This window comes from Manis pentadactyla, chromosome 15 (genome assembly GCF_030020395.1).
Source record: "Manis pentadactyla isolate mManPen7 chromosome 15, mManPen7.hap1, whole genome shotgun sequence".
Taxonomy (NCBI): Eukaryota; Metazoa; Chordata; class Mammalia; order Pholidota; family Manidae; genus Manis; species Manis pentadactyla.
This window is the reverse complement of record NC_080033.1, coordinates 5,586,791-5,606,072: the sequence shown is the minus strand read 5'-3', so window position 1 is coordinate 5,606,072 and position 19,282 is coordinate 5,586,791. Positions and strand designations below refer to the sequence as shown.

The following is a 19,282-nucleotide window of genomic DNA, read 5'->3' as shown; positions in this document are numbered from 1 at the left end:
TCCAGGACGAATGGAGAAGTGCAAATGTGGTTACTGGGGTGTCAGTGTGAAGAACCCCATTCCCCCCAGGTAGACTTTTCGTTTCACATTCTAGTTTGCATGTCCCTCACACACAATGCCAGGGTTTAATTGCATTGCTTAAATTGATTTTAATTGCAGGGAGGTTCCTGGATCCAACCGTGGCCCCACGGTCCTTCCCCCCACCCCCCAAGGTCCTGGTTTCCGGATTGTCAGTTGCTTCAGCTTCACTGGCAGAACTTGTTTCCACCCTGCTGGAAAAAGCTTTTCACTTGAGCTGTTTTCACTGTGAGGAAGAAAACATCTTTCCCAGCGACGATGGTCCTCGCAACTCTGCAACATTGTATCTTGAATAGTCTGAAACATCCAGATAGGTAGGATGCAGACCTTTACGGAAAAAGGAGAAAAAGTTAGTGAACAAGGGACCTGCCAGCAGGGGGCGGGGCTGACCCAGCCCAGCTCAGGGCTCGGCCTCACCCGCCCGCCGTCATGCGCAGTCCGTCCCCGCGCACGCCCCGCCCCCAGGTCGACCGCCTCTTCCTGCCGCGCGCAGGTCCCCGCAGACCTGCCAGCTCCCAGCGCGAGGCGGCGGAGGCCTGGAAGAGCGTGAGTCCTCCCGCCCTCCGCCCGCCATACGCGGTGCGGGGTCCCTCCGGTCTGTTCTCCGCCCACCACCGTGCTACCTCCGACGTCGCTGCGGCCGCCCACGCGCACCCCTTGCGGTTCACAGTCCCCGTGAGGCTGGGCCCCGCCCCTGGCCTCACTTCCACTCCCGTCTCCCGTCGTTTTCCTGCCTGAATCCCTTCCCTGGCGTCTTGGGCCTCCCGCACCTAGTGACCCTCCACCACGGGCTGTGCGGCTCCCGAAGCACAGCGCCGGCGGCCCAGCTCCAGGAGGAGGCCCACTGAGCCCGCCGGTCTCCTGCTGGCCCCTCCGGCCGACCGCCGCCCCCAACCGCCTCCCCGCGGTCTCGGGCTGGGCCCTCTGCTACCCAGGCCGCCCCTGCGAGGCGCCTCTTCCCCAGAGCGCGGTGCGGGAGGCGAGCCGGGACGCCTGGGACGCCCGGGCTCGAGCCCTGATTCCGCCGACGATGAACGTGCTCTCCCGGGAGGCCGGCGCCCGGTGCCTCCGCGCCCCTGGGCTCGGGGGCGACGGCGCTCGGGAGAGGCCGGGCCGGAGCGGCGGGGACAGAAGCGGAACGAGTGCGGAGGCCGGGGGGCTGCGGGAGAGCAGGCGCCCGGAGAGAACGGGCGAGCCCGGGAAGGAGCAGGCGGCGGAGCCGGGGAGGCTTAGAGGCCAGCGGGACCTCCGGGTGGAGGTGAGCCCCCGGGGAGGGAGGCCCTTGGGGGGCGGCGGGGAGGCGCTCGAGAGGGAGTCCGGGGAGGGTGCGGGCTGGGAGCCATGGCCGCAGGGCGGCGTGGTGCAGGGCCCGAGAGGACCGGGGCGGCCCGGAGGGCGGAGGAAGGGAGCAGAGCCGCCGGGGGTGCCGGAGAGGGTCGGAGGGCGCGTGACCGCGCGGGAGGGCAGGGGAGTGACTGCGCTGGAGAGTGTAAGAGGGCGGGCATGCGGGGAGAGCGGGGACCCTGAGGAAGGCTGGGGAGAAGGGGCAGCAGGAGGGGAACCAGTTGCAGTGTGGGCGGAACAGGGGTGAGAGAAGGCACCGAAGGGAGAGACGGCAGCAAAGGGGAGGGCAACTGAATGAGAAGCAACCCAGCGGAAAAACACAAAATCAAAGAGAAAAAGAAATAGGGAGGTGGATATACAAGATAAAAGATGGTAACACAACATTAGAGTGGCAGGGGTGGAGGCTGACGGGGCGGTGGTGGTGAGGCTCTGGATCCTGGTGATTGCTCAGTGATTCAGGTGTGATACATTGGTGGCTTTAAAAATACATCTAAAATTCGTTTCAGTGGTAGAGATGAGACTGAGAATTGCAAAACTTCTAATAGGCTTGGGCAATTTATATTGTATGTCAGAAAATAGCTTAAATTTGCAACTTTTAGCCTGAGGGCAGTGACCTGACTTGGTCAGTGGTGGGTCACCCCCTTTTGTTTTCCTGGTGTGAGTTAGAGGTTGGGAAAGACAAGTGTGGACGAAACGACTGTCACTGTACGGTGCTCTTTTTAAGGGTGCAGTAAAATGACTGCTTTGTTTTTTAGTTTCTTTATAATGGAATTTTATATATGTGTATATATATATATATATATATATATATATATATAGACACTTAACATTTAATTCATAATTTGGTAGTTTGAGATAAATGTTAGTTCTTTCATTTTCTACTTCCTTATGATTCTCAAATAAGTTTTGGTGGCCTTTAATGAACTCATGTCATTCTTTTATCAGGATGATATATTGTAACATTTACTTTTAACATCAAAATGACTTAGACTTGAAAAACTAGACGTCATTTCCTTTTTAAACTTGTTTGTGGTTTAAGCTAGGCCTGCAGTCTCTGTCCCCTGTATCTTCTGTCTTGGACGTGTTCTTTGGTGACCAGTTAATAATTTTAGACTGTTTGATTGGTAGTTGGTAGGGATGTCAGTGATGTTTTAAGAGTCAAAGACTAATTTAACCAGTTTTGTAGTACTCAGTTTTCTTCCCTTTTATGTGATTTATTAACATAGTGAGCTGTGACCTCAGAGTAGTTGTTCCCCTCTGGTCTCTCTTGTCTTTTTTCTGCAGTGTTGAAGATGTGCCGAATTGACTTGGAAGCTCTGTGGAACAGAGCCCAACTATGTCTGGTGCAGCAATATTCTCAAAACAAAAACAAAACCGCACCCATGTGTAAAGCTGAAATGAAAAGGAAGCATGCTCAGAACTTACTTCTACAACTTACTCGTTCAGTGTTGTGCACACCTGTAGTCGCTTTTCCACAATTCTGCATTTTAAAAACATTTCACAGTGACTTTCTGGAAAGGAATAAGTGTTGGTATCAGGGTGAGAACCTGGATGTGTAATCCTGACTCGTGGATGTTACTTCGGTCAGCAGTCACAAATGGTGGTATGTGCATCCGAAACACACAAAGGACCTCCGCACACAAACACAGGTCTTCTATGCACTCTATTCTCCCATCTTTAAAAGCAAACGTTATCACACACACTGCAGCAGTGGGGACCCTGGCTGTCCCCACACCCCTCTTCAGGTCACAGACCCGGTCTTGATCACACCGCATGGAGGCCTGACAGCCCTCCCTGCAGCCACCCCCAGCCTCAGGAGAGAGGCTCAGCGCCCTGGTGCTCACTGCTGCACACAGATGACGTTACATTAAGGCTGGTCCCGTCTCACCTCCTGGAAGGAAAACCTCTGGTCAGGTGACACTATATAAAGGTTTTCACACCGATAGTAACACGTAACTCGTTTCCAGGAAATAATTGTAAAATATTTTAAAAATACAGAATTGCAAAAACATAGCTATACATGTGCAAAATATTGAAAGAGAGTCAGTTGTAATCTCTGAGCAGATTTCTTTTAATTCACCTTTATTGATGCATAGGTTTTTGGTTCAGAGTGTGCAAGGGCTTCCCAGGAAGGCGGGATCTGAAGAGATGGTGGAGGAACTCACTGGGTGGCCTAAGGAGGTTACTGTCCGTGAGTCCCTCCTGAGCAATGGGCAGCAGGGGACCGTCCTTTCCACACCGGGAGGTACCCCCATATGGTTGTGGCAAAGGAAGGGAATGCGATGATGACTCTAAGCATTAAACGGCATGTTTTCCGCAATCAGGATTGGCTTCTAAGAAAGACTCATGTTCCCTGAGGCCAAAGTCCGGAAAAAGAGGAGGAGGACGGCAGAGAAGGAGCCGGGAATGGCTGTTCCTCAGGTAAAGTCCCTACCCTTTGGGTGACCTTCTGTCTGTCCTTCCTGAAGGGCCCTTCCTGGGTCTCCCTGAGCTCTGACCCTGACGGTATTACCCCTGGTCACTCCACTCGCCCCTCAGCACCTCTCATCCCCACTTCGGTTCCATGTCAGCTGATCCAGTGACATGGGGCTTGTGCGGGGGACGGGGCGTCAGGGTTGGGTGGGCAGCAGGGACGTGTCCGGGGCTGCACCTGGATGCACCGTCAGCTCTCTGTAGCCTGGATGAAAGAGGCTGCAGGGGGAAGCCACGTACTAATGTTCATAAATATGTGGTAAGTTTTGGGAAAGGAGACCAAAGAGGGGCAATCTTTTCTGCCTGATTTTTAATATATTCGAAGCTGGACGCGTGAGTCACTGGCTCAAAATCTTAATGATTGGGAAACACCATCAGAGATAGAGGGTGTGGGATCCTATCATGCATTTTAAACTATGGCGTCCACCTTTCCAGCACAGATGGCTCCTGGTCGTGTGCGTGGTAATGACCTGGCTGGGACTTCGGGTAGTTCAGCACTTTGCACGGTACTCCGGGCCGGGTGCATCCTGGGCCGCTCCCCGGGCCTGAAGGAAAGCTTCCATTCTCACTGTTCTGTGTGTGCCTTTCATACAGGGCCCTTGTGTTTACTATTCCTGGTTCCTTCAGTGTTTATCTTCAGAGTTTGTCAAACGTTGTCAACGACTTTTTTCCCATTAACTGAGATGATTGTGTGTTTCTTTTCCCTTCCTTCCTATTAATGGAGCGCATTAGCATTGAGTGGTTTTTGTATGTTGAATATTCCTAGCCGTGCAGGAATAATTCCACTTGTGGTCTGTACTGGTTTGAATGTGCTGTTGAGTTTTATTTGCTCATATGTTAAGGATTTCTGCATCAGTGTTCTTCAGAAATACCGTTTTCTACTTTTCTTCCTGTCTCTTTTTCTGGGTTTGGTGTCAGAATCGTGATTCCATACAAGTGTTTCTGAAGATTTATAGCAGGATTCATGTTTATTCTTCTATAAGTATTTGGTAGGCTCCTGGGGAAGCCTTCTGGTCCTGGGTGTGTGTTGGAGGTTTCTGAGGACTGCTTGACTCTCTCTCGTTGTAACTGTTCACATTTTCTTTATTACTTGGTGATGTGGTCTGCGAGGTTGTATGTTTCTCTGAATGTACCCATATTTTCTAGGATATGTAATTTCTTGGCATATAATTGTTCATAGTACTTTCTTATAGAACATTTGCAACATTTCTGTGACACCTGTTGCAGTGTCCCCCTTTCATTTCTGATTTACTTGAGGGCTCGTCTCTCTCTCTCTCTCTCTCAGCCTAGCTAAATGTCAATTTCTAAATCTTTCAGAAAACTTGTTCTTGGTCTCTTGATTTTTAGGTAGTTTTCCTATTCTGTTTCATTTCTCCCTGCTCTGATCTTATTCCTTCTGCTAAATTTTGGTGCAGTTTGTTATTCTTCTGATTTCTTGAGGTATAAAATCCTATTTCTGATTGGAGACCACTCCTTTTCTGTAATGTAAGACTTACCACTGCAGGCATCCTCCTCAGTGCCGCCGCCACTACGTCCCCCGAGTTCGCTGTGTTGTATTTCCATTTTTATCATGATAGTTTTAAAAATCCATGTGATTTCTTCTTTGACAGAAAATCTAAACTTTCAAGTAATTTTAAGTATACACTGTAGTGTGCCAGCGATATTGCAGATCTCCAGAACTTATTTCTCTTGCATAACTAAAACTTTGTACTTTTTGATTTTTTAACGGCATCTCCCCATTTCCTGCTTCCCCCTCCCCTGGCCAATCATGTTGTACCTTCTGATTCTCTAATTTAGACTATTTTAGATTCCACATACAAGTGTGATTATACAGTATTTCTCTTTCAGTATCTGGCTTGTTTTAATTAGCATAGTTTTCTCTAAGGCTATACATACTGTCAAATAATGACAGGGTTTAACTCTTTTGTAGAGGTGAATAGGATTATATTGTACATATATATAGCATTTTCTTTATCCATTCTTGTGTCACTATTCATTTAAGTTTCTATACTGGTCTATTGTGAACAGTCTTTTGGGGAAAATTCATGGAGTATTGGTATGTCTTTGAGATCCTGATTTCATTTTCCATGGATATAAACCCAGTACTGGGATTAATGGATCACATGGTAGTTCTGTTTTTAATTTTTTGAGAACCCTCCATTATGTTTTCCATAGTGATCATACCCATTTCCATTCCCACCAACACTGTGACAGTGTTTCCTTTTGTTCCACATCCATGCCAGTTTTCATTATCATTTGTGTTTTAATAACAGCCATTTTAACAAGTGTGAAATGGTATGTCATTGTAGTTTTGATTTGCTTTTCCCTGATGATTAGTGATGTTGTGTAACTTTTCATATACATGTTGACCATTTGTACGTCTTCTTTGAGAAATGTCTGTTTAGGTCTTTTGCTGATTACTTTTTATTAAGGTGTCATCGATATACAGTCTTATGTTGGCTTCAAATGTACAGTACAGGGGTGCAACAGTTACCCATATTATTATGATTGTTATCTGTCAATGTGGAAAGATGTTCCAGAAACACTGACTGTATTCTCCATGCTGCACTACTGTCCCACGACCAACTTACATTCTGATTGTGAATTACTGTGCCTCTGTATCCCTCTCGCCCTTCCCCCCACCATCCCCAATTCCTCTCCCTTGGTAACCACTAGTCACTTCTCAGTATGTTTGAGTCTAATGCTGTTTTGTTCCTTCTGTTTTACTTTCTTTTCTTTCCATAAATGACTGAAATCATATGCTGTTTGTTTTCCTCCACCTGGCTTATTTCACTGAGTATAATTCCCTCTAGCTCCATCCATGGTGTTGCAAATGGCAGGATTTCTTTTCTTTTCATGGCCGAATAATATTCCACTGTGTTTATGTCCCACATTTTCTTTATGCACTCATCTACTGATGGACACTTAGGTTGCTTCCATAGCTTGGCTATTGCAAATAGTGCGGCGATAAACATAGGGGTGCATATGTCTTTTTTTAAACTTTATTTTGGTATCATTAATCCACAATTACATGAAGAACATTATGTTTACTAGGCTCCCCCCTTTGCCAAGTCCCCCGCACAAACCCCATTACAGTCACTGTCTATCAGCATAGTAAGATGCTGTAGAAACACTAACTTGTCTTCTCTGTGTTGCACAGCCCTCCCCATGCCGCCTCCCACCCCGACATTACACATGCTAATCGTATGCCCCCTTTCTTTTTCCGCACCCTTATCCCTCCCTTCCCACCCATGCTCCCCAGTCCCTTTCCCTTTGGTAACTGTTAGTCCATTCTAGGGTTCTGTGATTCTGAGGCTGGTTTGTTCCTTCAGTTTTTCTTTGTTCTTATGCTCCACAGATGAGTGAAATCATTTGGTACTTGTCTTTCTCTGCCTGGCTTATTTCACTGAACTTAAGACCCTCGAGCTCCATCCATGTTGTTGGAAATGGTAGGATCTGTCTTCTTCTTATGGCTGAATAATACTCCATTGTGTATATGTACCACATCTTCTTTTTCCATTCATCTACTGATGGACACTTAGGTTGCTTCTGTTTCTTGGCTATTGTAAATAGTGCTGCTATAAACATGGGGGCGTATCTGTCTTTTTCAAACTGGGCTACTGTGCTGTTGTTATTTTGATAGGAATTGCATTGATTGCTTTAGGCAGGATGGCCATTTTGACAGTATTAATTCTTCCTATCCATGAGCACAGGATGTGTTTCCATTTATTAGTATCTTCTTTAATTTCTCTCATGAATGTCTTGTAGTTTGCAGAGTATAGGTCTTTCACTTCCTTTGTTAGGTTGAATCCTAGGTATTTTTTTCTTTTTGATGCAATTGTGAATTGCATCTGTCTTTTTCAAATTGTTTTCCTGATTTCTCTCTCTGTTAGTTCATTGTTAGTGTATGGGAATGCCACAGGTTCTGTGTATTAATTTTGTATCCCACACCTTTGCTGAATTCAGATATTAGATCTAGTAGTTTGGGAGTAGGTTCTTTAGGGTTTTTTAAATGTAGAATATCATGTCAAACTGCCCTTTCTTATTTTAAATTCTGTGAAGACAGAGGCTCAGTGCTGCTGAACACCCAGCAGCAACTGAAAGAAAAAGAATAACTATATTGTGAATACAGCAGGTAGAGTGACATCTGGATACCCTAGTGTCTGGGCTCATGAAGACAAAGGGGCTGATAGTGGGGAAGCAGGAATGCCTTCGTGCAGTGATGGTATCAGCCACGAACTGGGATCATTGAACTTCACCATATGAATGCAAAAATGGAAGAGAGGATGTAGAAAGATAGAAAGCTGCTCCCCAAGGCAGGATTCTTTGGGAAGCTCTGTTCTCAGAAGAAGATCTGGATGAATGGTTGGTCCTCTGAATATGTGGGAGTTGATGGTTCCATCTGTACAGGATGAACACCGTATCTATCCACTTGGTCATGAGTCCAAAGTACAAAACACAGGAGAGATTATAAAAGCTGTTAATCGGGGATGTTATTTTGCCAAGCATGCTGGAGCAGTATCTCAGATCCCTTTCGTTGTGATGTTTGTCTGGCTTCATTCACTGGACACATATATAAAAACAACTCTATTTATAAGCAAGTGCAAAACCCATGGCAGGTCAGTAGAGAAGCCAGTGGAGCTGGGAGCTTTAACTTTAAGCTCTGTCCACATGGGGTTTCTGGAACTTGTTGTGATGGCCTGGATGAGGCTCAGGAGACATACGGTGCTGAGGGCATAACCCTGGCCACTCTGAGCACGGAGAAGTCGGCCTCCAAAGTCACTGAGGAGATGCCTCCTTGTGTGGGAGAGACTTTTAGAAAGGAGTGCCGAGATATTGGCAAAGGTCAGGAGCCAAATTTGAGGACTTTAACCTGCATCCTCTGAAGTAAGTGATGACATCATAATAAAAGAGAAATTCCCTAAAATTCCAGCGATGGTCTGTGATAAGCAGATAACCTTTATTGCTAAATCCCTGGGGGCCATCCTGCGACTTCCCAGATACTGATAGTCAGAGTTAGAATATGATGGCACTGCAGGGAAATCAGAGATTTGTGTTACTGTTAACATGACCATTGATATTCACGATTTTTCATTCACAAACACTCATTAAATATATTTTCTGTTAACAAGTGAGTTCATAAGTTTATAGATTATGCTTCATATATGATGAAAGTAGACTCACTTGTTACTGATTTGTATGTCACAACTGATTGTATCTTCAACTCTCTAAGTATTGTTGTTGTTATTTTACAGATGACGAGACCCTAGGCACAGCATGTAAAAACCGTACCGACTCACATCTCCCTGTGTTGCAGCATTAGAAGCCAAACCTGTGTTTTCTGGCTTCAAAGACAAGCCTCTTAATCACGCTGCTACATACAGAAAGGTAGTTTTTCTCTTCAAGTTCTCAACATCTCTACTTACTTTTGCTCATGTGTTTCTCCGTTTTTAAGTAGTTTTATCTTCATGAAAAATTGTGATTGTGGCCAGTTTGTAATTATGTCTCTAAATTTATTTTATAGGCTGATATTACTTATGAATAAATATTTAAAGGTGCAAATAAGATGATACTGCATTGACTGCCATGAAACCCTTTAGAAAGATTATCCAAGACCAAGTGTTAGGTTTATATGGGCAAGACTGGCTTGATATTCTGATGGGGACAAAAGATGCAATTGTCCTTTTCCAAGGAACAAGTTTGTAATTGCAGCAACAACCAAAATCTTGTCTATCGTAAAATGATGGGCTGATCTTTGGATTTTGAAACACGTATAAGAGACGAAACACTGTAAAATAGAGGCTAAATTATTATTGATTAATAATGACTGAAACTCTAGACATAATGTAACAATTGTTGAAATAGACTGCATTCAAGAAAAATATTCAAAATGATATACAGAAGGGATGGACATGAATGTATTGAATAAGTTTAAACGGTTGAATCACTGTGTGATTCACCCACCCTGTAAGAATCACAAACATTATTTTTCAGGATAGTAGAGGTATTGATATAAAACTTCCTTTCTTGTGATGATTAATAAATATAACTCATAAAAAATTTGTATTTATTTTTATAAATCGTGTATATATACAAAATTAATAATATATGTCTAGGTATTTCTGTAGAGAAATGATGTTTGAGAGGCAATGGCTACAATATAAACATCTTTTTTTCCCCTTAAACTGGGCATATTATGTGATTAATAGATGTAGTTATTGTATCTACAGTGAGGGAAAATCTGTGGTCTACGGATTTTGGTGGAACTGTTGTCCCTCTTGAAATCAGGCAATGACTGTCTGGGGAGAAGTTTATATGACTGAGGGTTTCAGACCAAAAAAATCTTGAGACTTGGCGGTTTGTAGCTTCAAATGTGCCCAGTGATATTTTTCTGTTAAAAATAAACATTTTAATGTCTACTGTAATCTTTACGTTCGCCTAACATTTACTGAGCCTGTGCTGTGTGCCAGGACCCGTGAAGGACACTTTCACATTCATAATCTAGTTTACACCCCCAGCAACCTCATAAAAGACGTCTTGTTTTCTCCACTTTACCAATGAGGAAACTGGAACTTAGAAGGACTAAGCGTTAAGGCCAAATGAGAAGTACACCAGGGGTCCAAAGCAGGCGTTGTAGAGCTGGTGGGATCCATTTCCTTGGCTGGGTTCTTAGTGGTATTTCTGTCCCCTTTTTTCTTGGCCCCAGGCTCTGCTTAGGCTTTTTGGTTTGGAGCTTTGGGTGGCCCTGTGAAGTTCCTCTGGAGTCTGGGCTGCAGATTCTTTGTGGAGGGGGCAGCATGCGCGAGTGGTCAGGGCAGTGGCGAAGGTCACAGTGGTGGTGGCAGCGTTGAGAAGGAACAAGGCTGACACCGGACGACTTGCTCTCAGGCTCCAGGAAGAGGGTTGTGGGTGGTCCAGCCCAGGTGGCCAGGGAAGCAGATGAGACAGTGATTAAAAGACAGGCACACTGGCCAGAGTGAAACCACCGCTGGCAGGAGGTTCCTGTGCTGGACCTTTCTGGTAACTAAGGGAAGGGCAGTGGGGGGCATCCTGGCATTTCCCTGCTCCGGGACTGGTGAGGCCTTTGAAAGGTGGTAGGATGGGGCTTGCCAGACAGGTAATAATGAGCGTGACTGATCGGGACTCTCAGCTCAAGGTGGCAGCCACTAATTTCCCACCAGTTGTCGCCAGGAGATTTTTGGCCATATTATCAGGTTTTATAATTTTGAGAGAAGACAGATTTTATGTTAAAGTTCCAAATGTTAATGTTGAATTTACAGTTAAAAAGAGAACACTCCTTCCCTCATTCTGGCCAGACAAAATAATCTTCAAGAATGTCACTCTGCTTGGTATTTGGGGCAGAATGATTCTTTCTCTGGAACTCACCTACATATCACAGATTTCCTACACCCCCTCCCATCCAATATCAATTTCTTGTCATTCTGCCAAGAAAAGTGCCCTCAAATTTGCAAATAACTTCTAGAGAAACAATATTCCTAACCCCAGCTACAGTTTCTCCAGACTCCTTATAGACAATGTCCACGTATCTGTCTGTATTTCCTTTGTTGGGGACAATCTTGGGCCAAATGGGACACTTCAGACTCTTGGTAGAATCCTTCTGTACCTCAGCCATCCTTCCTCTTACTCTGATTTCAGTGGGAATTTTTTTTTTTTTGAGTAAATGCACCTGGCTTTCGGTTATAGGTGAATCAGGAGGTGGTTTGCTGGCAGGATTACCTGGAGACTTTTGTGACTCTCACACCTTTCTTTGGCTCTAGCAGCCCCGACTCACAGTAGGTACTCAGTCCTGAGGCTCTTCCCAGGAGGCATCGTGTGCTAAGCTGGGAGCATTCCATCACAGAAGTCGGTTGTCATCGGCAGTGCCTGGAGCTGGGGTTGGGTGATGCATGCTCTTCAAGGGGAAGTTCATTTTCTGGAAAACAGTTTTGTCTTGTCTAAAAATGTGTGTCCATCTCTGTAGAGATGGTCAGAAATATGCACAATTATATTACTTCTATAGCTAATTACAACAGCTGAAAGTAGTAAGAAGTGTTCCATAGTAGGAGAATGATTAAATAAATTTTGGATTTAGCTGTAGGATATAATAATAGACAGCCCTTTAAAACAATATTTATGAAGAATCTTTAATGACATGGGAATATGACATATTAATCCAAAGAGAAAGAACATAAAGTTATGTATATGCATATAGTTATATATATATACCTATTTTTATAGGTGCTGTTCTTTTTTACAATTTTCTGTGTCTTTCCAATTATTCTACAGTAAAAAACAAGTATTACTTTTTTAAAAGTAAGCATTTTACTTCAGAGTAGCTTTTCTTTTTCAAAGAAAAGTTGCAAAGATAGTTTCAGTTCCAGTATACCTTACCCAGTTTCCCCTATACTTGTATTAATTAATGTTTAAAATTAGAATAAAAGCTATTTTAAAAATGATTAAAAATAGCTTTCTGAGGCTAACATTATCAGAAGATATCTTACATTATCAAAAGATGTCTTAATTAGGTTTATTTTAAAGGAGGCTTTTAAAGGAAAAAATTTATGTACTTCCTTAAAATGCTTGTGTGACTGCCAGTTACTTCGTTACTTATTTGTACTGTTACATTTAACTGTAATCACAAGCATTTCACATGTACAGGATGGAACATTAGAACATTCTACTTATTCTAAAATGAATGAAATGAATCTGCCATTCATTATTGACTGACTTTGGATGTGATTCCAAAATAGACTGAAAGAAAAATAGAAAATTAAGAGAAAATTTGGTTGGCTACCATTAATCCTTGTTTAGCCCTGTGGGGGAAAAAGCCTTCCACTTCCATCTTTGTTAGTGGGCAGATCAAATCGTAGTGTACTGTAGTATTAAATAATTTTAAAAAATAACAATAACACTTAACATTTATTTGAACCGAGCCCTCAGTATGGCCCAGGCATTATTTAACTCTCACAGTGATCCTCAGCGATGTGTTGCATTGTTTTGCCATTTTGCTGATGAGTCTCAGAAAAGTGAAGGTGCTTGTGCAAGGTTGCAAAGCCAGTAAACCGTAGGGCTGGGATTCAAACCCCGGGTCAGCTGTCTTCATAGTCTGAATGCTTCATCTCGCTGCAGCAACTTACATTTAACATAAAATGGTAATGATCTGTATGTGGTCAATATAAGTGGAATGCAATAAAATATTAGTTTTTTGAGTCTATGTTCTTATAATATTTCTTTACAGAAAAATAATGCTTTTGTTTAAGTAGCAACAATTTTCATGGGCGAATAATAATGGAGTGTGTTTTTCTTCTAACCCTCTTCTCTTGAACACAGCTTCAAAGAGTCCTTGAATGGCAATGCTTTCTCCCTCTGAAAGGCTGCTTGGCCGAGGAGGATAAGGTCAGGCTCTTAGAGGGTGGAGATGAGATCCCTGCAGGGCTTGAGACGGTGGCCTCAGGAGAGGCTGGGAAGGTCCTGGTAGGACCGAGGGCAAACCTAACCTCCATGCCAGTTTGGTTACAGCCAATCCTGCACTGACACAGCAGGAGAAAGGGGGGCTCTTAACCTTCTCATCCTGACCAGGGGACGCTTTCCCATGTCACCCGACTGGGTGCTGGGGTGGGGATGCCTCAGTAGCTTTTGCATTGGCCACCAGGCCACTTTATTACATCCCTTCGAGTGGAAGCCCTGAGTTATAGACATAGCCCAGCTGCAAGCTCTGGGCTTCCTATATATGTAGTTTTTTAAAATATAAATTTGCAAATAGAAAACATAGTATTTAGTTCAAATAGATTTTTATAGACATGAGAAATTAAACATTTTAGGGGCAACTCTTTTAAACTGTCATATGTGGCAAATTTGTCCAGAATAAAGCAGAACACTAGACAGCATGTATGGAAAACTGTCCTATCTTGTCATAAGAAAACCCCTTCTTAGTTGTAAATCCAAGATATCAGGGCCCAGCCCATATTCATCTTTTATTTAAAGCCCCCCCAAATATCAGATTATTTAAATTTACTGATCTTTGAGAGGTATAAGGTTGGCTATTTAGTCATTCAAAATATGTATTCAACACCCACTTTTGTGCCAGGTTCTAAATCCTAGGGATACATGAACTCATGTGAGTGAGAGAAAAAGACAACATACAAATAAACAAGTAATATTAACATATCAGATAGTGAAACTGCTATAGAGAATAAACAGGGCATAAGGAGTGTGTGTGTGTGTACCTGTGTGTGTGCTCAGTGAGGGGTTCTTGCATCATCGAAGGCTTCAGGCAGAGTGTGACATTTGAGCAGATACAGAAGGGAAATGCAGGAGCAAGTCTTGCAGACAGACATCTGGAGAAAGACTGCTGCAGAAATAGCAGGTGCCAAGGCCCTGAGGTAGAGTGGGGAAGCGACAGTCTCAGACAGCTCAGCTGGCGCTCTTCTGCTCTGCCTGACTGAATGAGGACCCTCAGGCCGGGCTTCATTCGTGACTTCCGGTGATGGCCCAAGCCCACCCTGTGGCTGCCTTCATCTTCCACAGGCAGAGAAGGTTCTTTACCTGGGGGAGGGCAAAGTTGGCAGAAGCTATACCCAAGCTAGAGAGCTGGGGAACAAATCCCATGTACATATTTAAGTACTTCCATTACAACCAATGAAACTCAAAATTGTTTTAATTGAGCATTTAAATCCTTCCTACTGGTAGGTATTTCAGGCATTCGGCTTTAGCCAATCATTGCATCGTCTACAGAGAGAAGCTTTTAAATTAATTAAACCATTGCACTTGAATATTTGATTCCTGCCAATACATAACTTAAAATCTTCAATTCAAAATACTCTTGTAAAGCCTACCAAATGTCCTAACCTATGCACCTGGAGAAGCATTACCCAATCTCTGGGTAGGGGCAAACTGGCCCTTTGAAGGGGCTTCAATTTAGCCCCAGCAGGCCCATCTCCTGTATGTCTAAGAAGTGGCTTGGCCTCAGTCTGGGAGATTCTGATTTGATGGGTATGGAGAGAGCTCAGGATTTTCTTCCCAAACAGGTGATTTGCTTAATGAGCCAGATTTGAGAGCCACTGGTCTGGGATAAAGACAATATGAGTTCTGTGTAATACAGAAGAACATCATGGGGCATCAGCCTGGTCAGATATGGAGATGTGTGTGTGTGTGTATGTATACATACACACACATATGAGACATATATATATATACACCTTCTTTTATGTAGCTGTATTAGGGAAGGCTAGGCTAGGCTGCAGTAACAATCTCTAAATCTCAGTGGCTTAATGTTTTACAATCTATTTCTTTTACAACGTCTGGGTCCAGTGCTCTGCGGGGTGGCTCTCCTCCAGGTGGTGTGTGCTGGTGACTTTCACCTAGTCACCCATGTCCCTTAGGGCCTTTCAGAGACTCCCCCAGAGTCATCTGGAGAGAGTGTCTATCTTTATGGGTTGTTTTAGAGACCAGACATAGAACTGTCCACCCCTTCTGCCCATGTTCTCTTAGCAGAACTAGTCACTCGACCCTTCTTGGATGCAACGGGCTAGGAAAGGTGGCTCATGTGCTCGGGAGGCAAGAGAAATCGTCGGTGAGCACGCAGGGTATCCACCCTGCAGCTGCAATCTAGTCCATGCCGATGCAACCTTCTGCACGTTCCCGGGGTGTTCCCCCCCAGTCTGCCGTGGACTACGGTCCATGCTCAGGATCACTGACCTTTCTGCTCCCCTTGCTAGCTGAGTGCAGCATGAGGAAGAGCCCGACCTGGTTTAACTAAGTCACACTGAGCTATAATTACACAGTAGGAACCCCACTCACAACCACCCCAGAAACCATTGTTGTCTTAAAGCAGGAGACCCATCTCAGGGATGGCATAGCTTCTTCATTTTTTTCTCCATACATTCTGTAAAGATTAGAACCTGATAAGAAGGAAAAAAGTAGAGCCATTGATGAATGGGTGGAGAAGGAAAAATGAGTACAGACACAAATGGAATTTTTGTGGGCTTAATGATTTTCCAATTCTTTGTGGGGTGGATAATATGAATACACCATAGTTCAGTGAGTCCACAAGCTTAAGATAATGAATATTAATCCTGATCGTCCATGTTTTTATTCCACTGCATGTGGCTTTCAGTTGTTTTTAAATATACTGCTGAAAGAGCTTATGAAATATCATACCACTGTTCCCCTCCATGAAATTTTCTTGACTTTTTTTTGACAGATGAACAAGTATCTATGATAATTTTTGAGTAATCACTTCCATCAGTTGTTTTTCATAAATATAATGAATGGGTCAACATTTCTAGGCTAGAAGAGAAAACTGAGAGACCGTCTAGGGCAGGGACTTTACATTGGTGCGCATGAGCACTGCGGGAAGCGTGGAAAGTGGGACTGTGTCTCCTGGACTTTCCCAAGGGGAAAATTCATGCCACACTTTAAAACAGCTTTTAAATGACCTCCCTGCTTAGATTTAATGTTGTCAAACAGTTTAACCTCCTTGGAAATGGCAAGGGATTGAGCTGTTCACGCTTACTGACCAAGTATCAACTTCTCATTTACAGGCAGGTAAACTGATGGCCACAGTGACTTACAAAAGGCAATCCAGCTCGTCGAAGCAGCAGAATGGAGTCTTGGAACCAGTCATTCCAATTCCGGTCTCCTTTTTGTGTTCTGATGTATTTGGCAGTACATGTTTTGGTGTCTGTCCTAATCCTCTATCTGCTGAAGAGGAAAATAAGGATCCTCTGAATGGCAATCGATGTGCTATTGGATGCAGTAAATGTCACTCGTTTATGCGAATCATGGTGCTAAACATTTGGTGTTTGTCATCTCATTTAAACCTCATCCCTATACCACGACTTGGGTGCTGTAATAACTCCCATTACACAGGAGAGAAAACTGAGGGTGAGAGCGGCTCAATATTCGGCACAATCTGCAGCTGGCACCTGCTTGACTCAATACTAGTACTTGTGACAACTGAATGCAGAGCCCACACTCTAATTGCAAGAACATGTGAATATCGGAGACCACAGCTGCTTTCGTTCTCCAATAGCGTGGGCTCAGCTTTGGTAGAGTTTGAATAGAATTTGACCATTATTGCTTCTCAGTGTTCTGACAGTAGCATGGATGGCCTTGGCCTGCAGTGAGCTGAACATCACAGTGGGGAATCAAGGAGGTGCGGAATTTCCACCGAGAAAAGGTGCCTTTGATCCGGGTTGAAGCCACTGACCTTAGGTCCTTTCCAGTGTTGGGTGTCTATGATGCTCATGACTTGCTTTCCCCACCTTGCCCCTTGGCTTCTGACCTCTGAACTCTGGCTTTCCCACTTGCATCTCTCAGCCTGTGGTGTGTATTGGTGTCCCCAAGGTCTGTACGGTCCTGACCACATTGCCAAGCTGCCTGCACAGGATATGTGAGTTCTGGAGAGAAGGATTTCTGCGAGGGTAATGTTTCTTGTCTCATCCCAGGTGATAAATAACCCTGAAAGAGCACTTTTTGCTTGAGTCCTAGCTGTGATGACTACATGACCTGGGCTTGTTGCAGGTTGATGAGATCATACAAAAATGACGAATCTTTGCTTGGAAGCTGCCTGCCCTACAGAAACCTAGCAGCGTGCTGGAAGCACAGATTTCCCTTTTCCTGGGAAAGGATCTCGTTATCCACCAAAAGGCGTCTTCATGCTGACATATGAGAAAAAAACAAACAAGAAGTTGCTTTATGTCATATAGTAAAGTCTAGGACTTTGACAAAGTTCTAGAACTAGAAATATGAGACACCTCTGAGATCATCTGAATGGTCCTTCTATCCGTCCAGCCATTCAACCAATGAACTTCTCTTAAGGGTCTTTTGTGCTGTTGTCTTTACTAGATGATGGAGATTCAAAGATGAAAATTCCCCATTTCCTGTTTTGGAAACTTACAATGTAGCAGGGAGAGAAATGTGACTAACAATTACACTGACTTGATAAGAACTTTAACAGAGACATGTAGGTTCTATGGGAACAGAGAAGAAAGCAGTTGACTTTGCAGGGAAGGCATCCTGCATGGAGGTAAGTTTGCACTAACCTTTGTGGGATGAGTAAGAGTTTGTTAGGTGGCCTGGCAGAAGCGAGAGAGGCAGTTTAGGATAATGGCACAGTTACGTGGGAGACTATGTGGAGATGAGAGAAAAAGCCTTCACCTCACATATAAGCTAAAAATAGAGGCAGAGAAAGTAGAAACAATGGCCATCTCAGAAAAACATTTGGGATGTGGGCATCTTTAGGAAACCTCCTACGCAGAGACATCCGTGGAAATGGGGTCAATCAAATAACTGTCTTGAAACAACCAAAAACATCCAAGGACCTACCTATCTAACTTGCCCTATCTTGCTGCACATCAGTTTGATCCTCCAAGATGGTTGCTGGCATCAAGAAGAAAATGGAAAGTCACAAGCAGGGGAGGACCGGGAAGCATAGAATTTTCTCAAATACATTCTTCAGTGGAGGCGCCTTACAGGTATGGCCGCAGCCATCTATACCTGAGTAACAGAAAGAGACACCACAGCCTGAGAGAAGGAGGAGACCGAGAGGCGAGCTGCAGCAAGCAGGGCTCGTGAGCCGCAGGTGCCCACGCCATCTGTTTGCAGTGCTAGTGACCCATCCAAAGGTCCAAGTGCCTTTCGACTGAGCCTACCTTACATACCACAAAAGGCTTATTTCAACGGGGTCCAAAGATTGTCGTGAGGGGAAATAGGCTCCATTTGGTTAGGGTGGCAATAGAACAGAGAGCTCACCACCCACTCCAGACCTCAAGGAAACTGACAAACCTATGTCTCTCCATCCAAGCTGTGGCACAGTGCCAATGAAGCCAAAATGAGGAGTTTACAGTTCCAGGAGGGGTCACATGTCTCTCATGAAGAAAGAGTGACTGGATTTCCTTTCTCCTCAGCATTTATCCCTGCCTAGACAGGCTTCCTTTTTTTTTTTTTTTTTTTTTTCTTTTCCCCGAAACATTTGCTTTAGGTCAGCCAGAGAAAGGAGAGTTTTGCTCAGCTCAAGATTTGGCAGAGACAACCAATGTGGAATGAATCTGGGAGATCCACAATGTGGGGTCTGGAGTGGCCCGCCAAAGTTACTGGACTTTTTTTCCACACGAAGTCAGTGAGGACTCAAAGGTATTAGTAAGTCTACTCTGCCTATAATAATTTGATGCATATTCAGGGGTGGCACAGCTCCCAATTTTAAATATGTAAAATTTAGCCACCGTGATGGCTAACTTTATGTGTCAACTTGGCTGGGCCATGGTGTGCAGATATTTGGTCAGCCATTATTCTGGATGTATCTGTGAAGGTGTTTATTGGGTGAGATTAATAGTTTAAACTGGTGGGCTCTGAGGGAAGCAGATCACTCTCCATGATGTGGTTGGGC

At 44.3% G+C, this 19,282-nt stretch overlaps 1 protein-coding gene across 15 annotated transcripts in view; it reads left to right on the top strand.

The window, feature by feature from the left end:
* Positions 1-218: 218 nt before the first annotated feature.
* LOC130680904 (uncharacterized) overlaps positions 219-19,282 on the top strand; it is a 99,231-nt gene continuing 80,167 nt past the window's right edge. For 7 of the 15 annotated variants that reach the window (XR_008993936.1, XR_008993933.1, XR_008993935.1 and 4 more), the window contains exons 1-4: positions 631-1,336; positions 3,747-3,843; positions 9,150-9,282; positions 16,437-16,650. Coding sequence is in view for 2 of the 15 variants with exons in the window: in XM_057492695.1 (XP_057348678.1) it covers positions 1,109-1,336; positions 3,532-3,613; positions 3,747-3,843; positions 7,253-7,256 (411 nt within the window). In the remaining 13 variants the exon portion in view is untranslated. The other 8 variants (XR_008993940.1, XR_008993939.1, XR_008993937.1 and 5 more) reach the window with 8 other exon arrangements.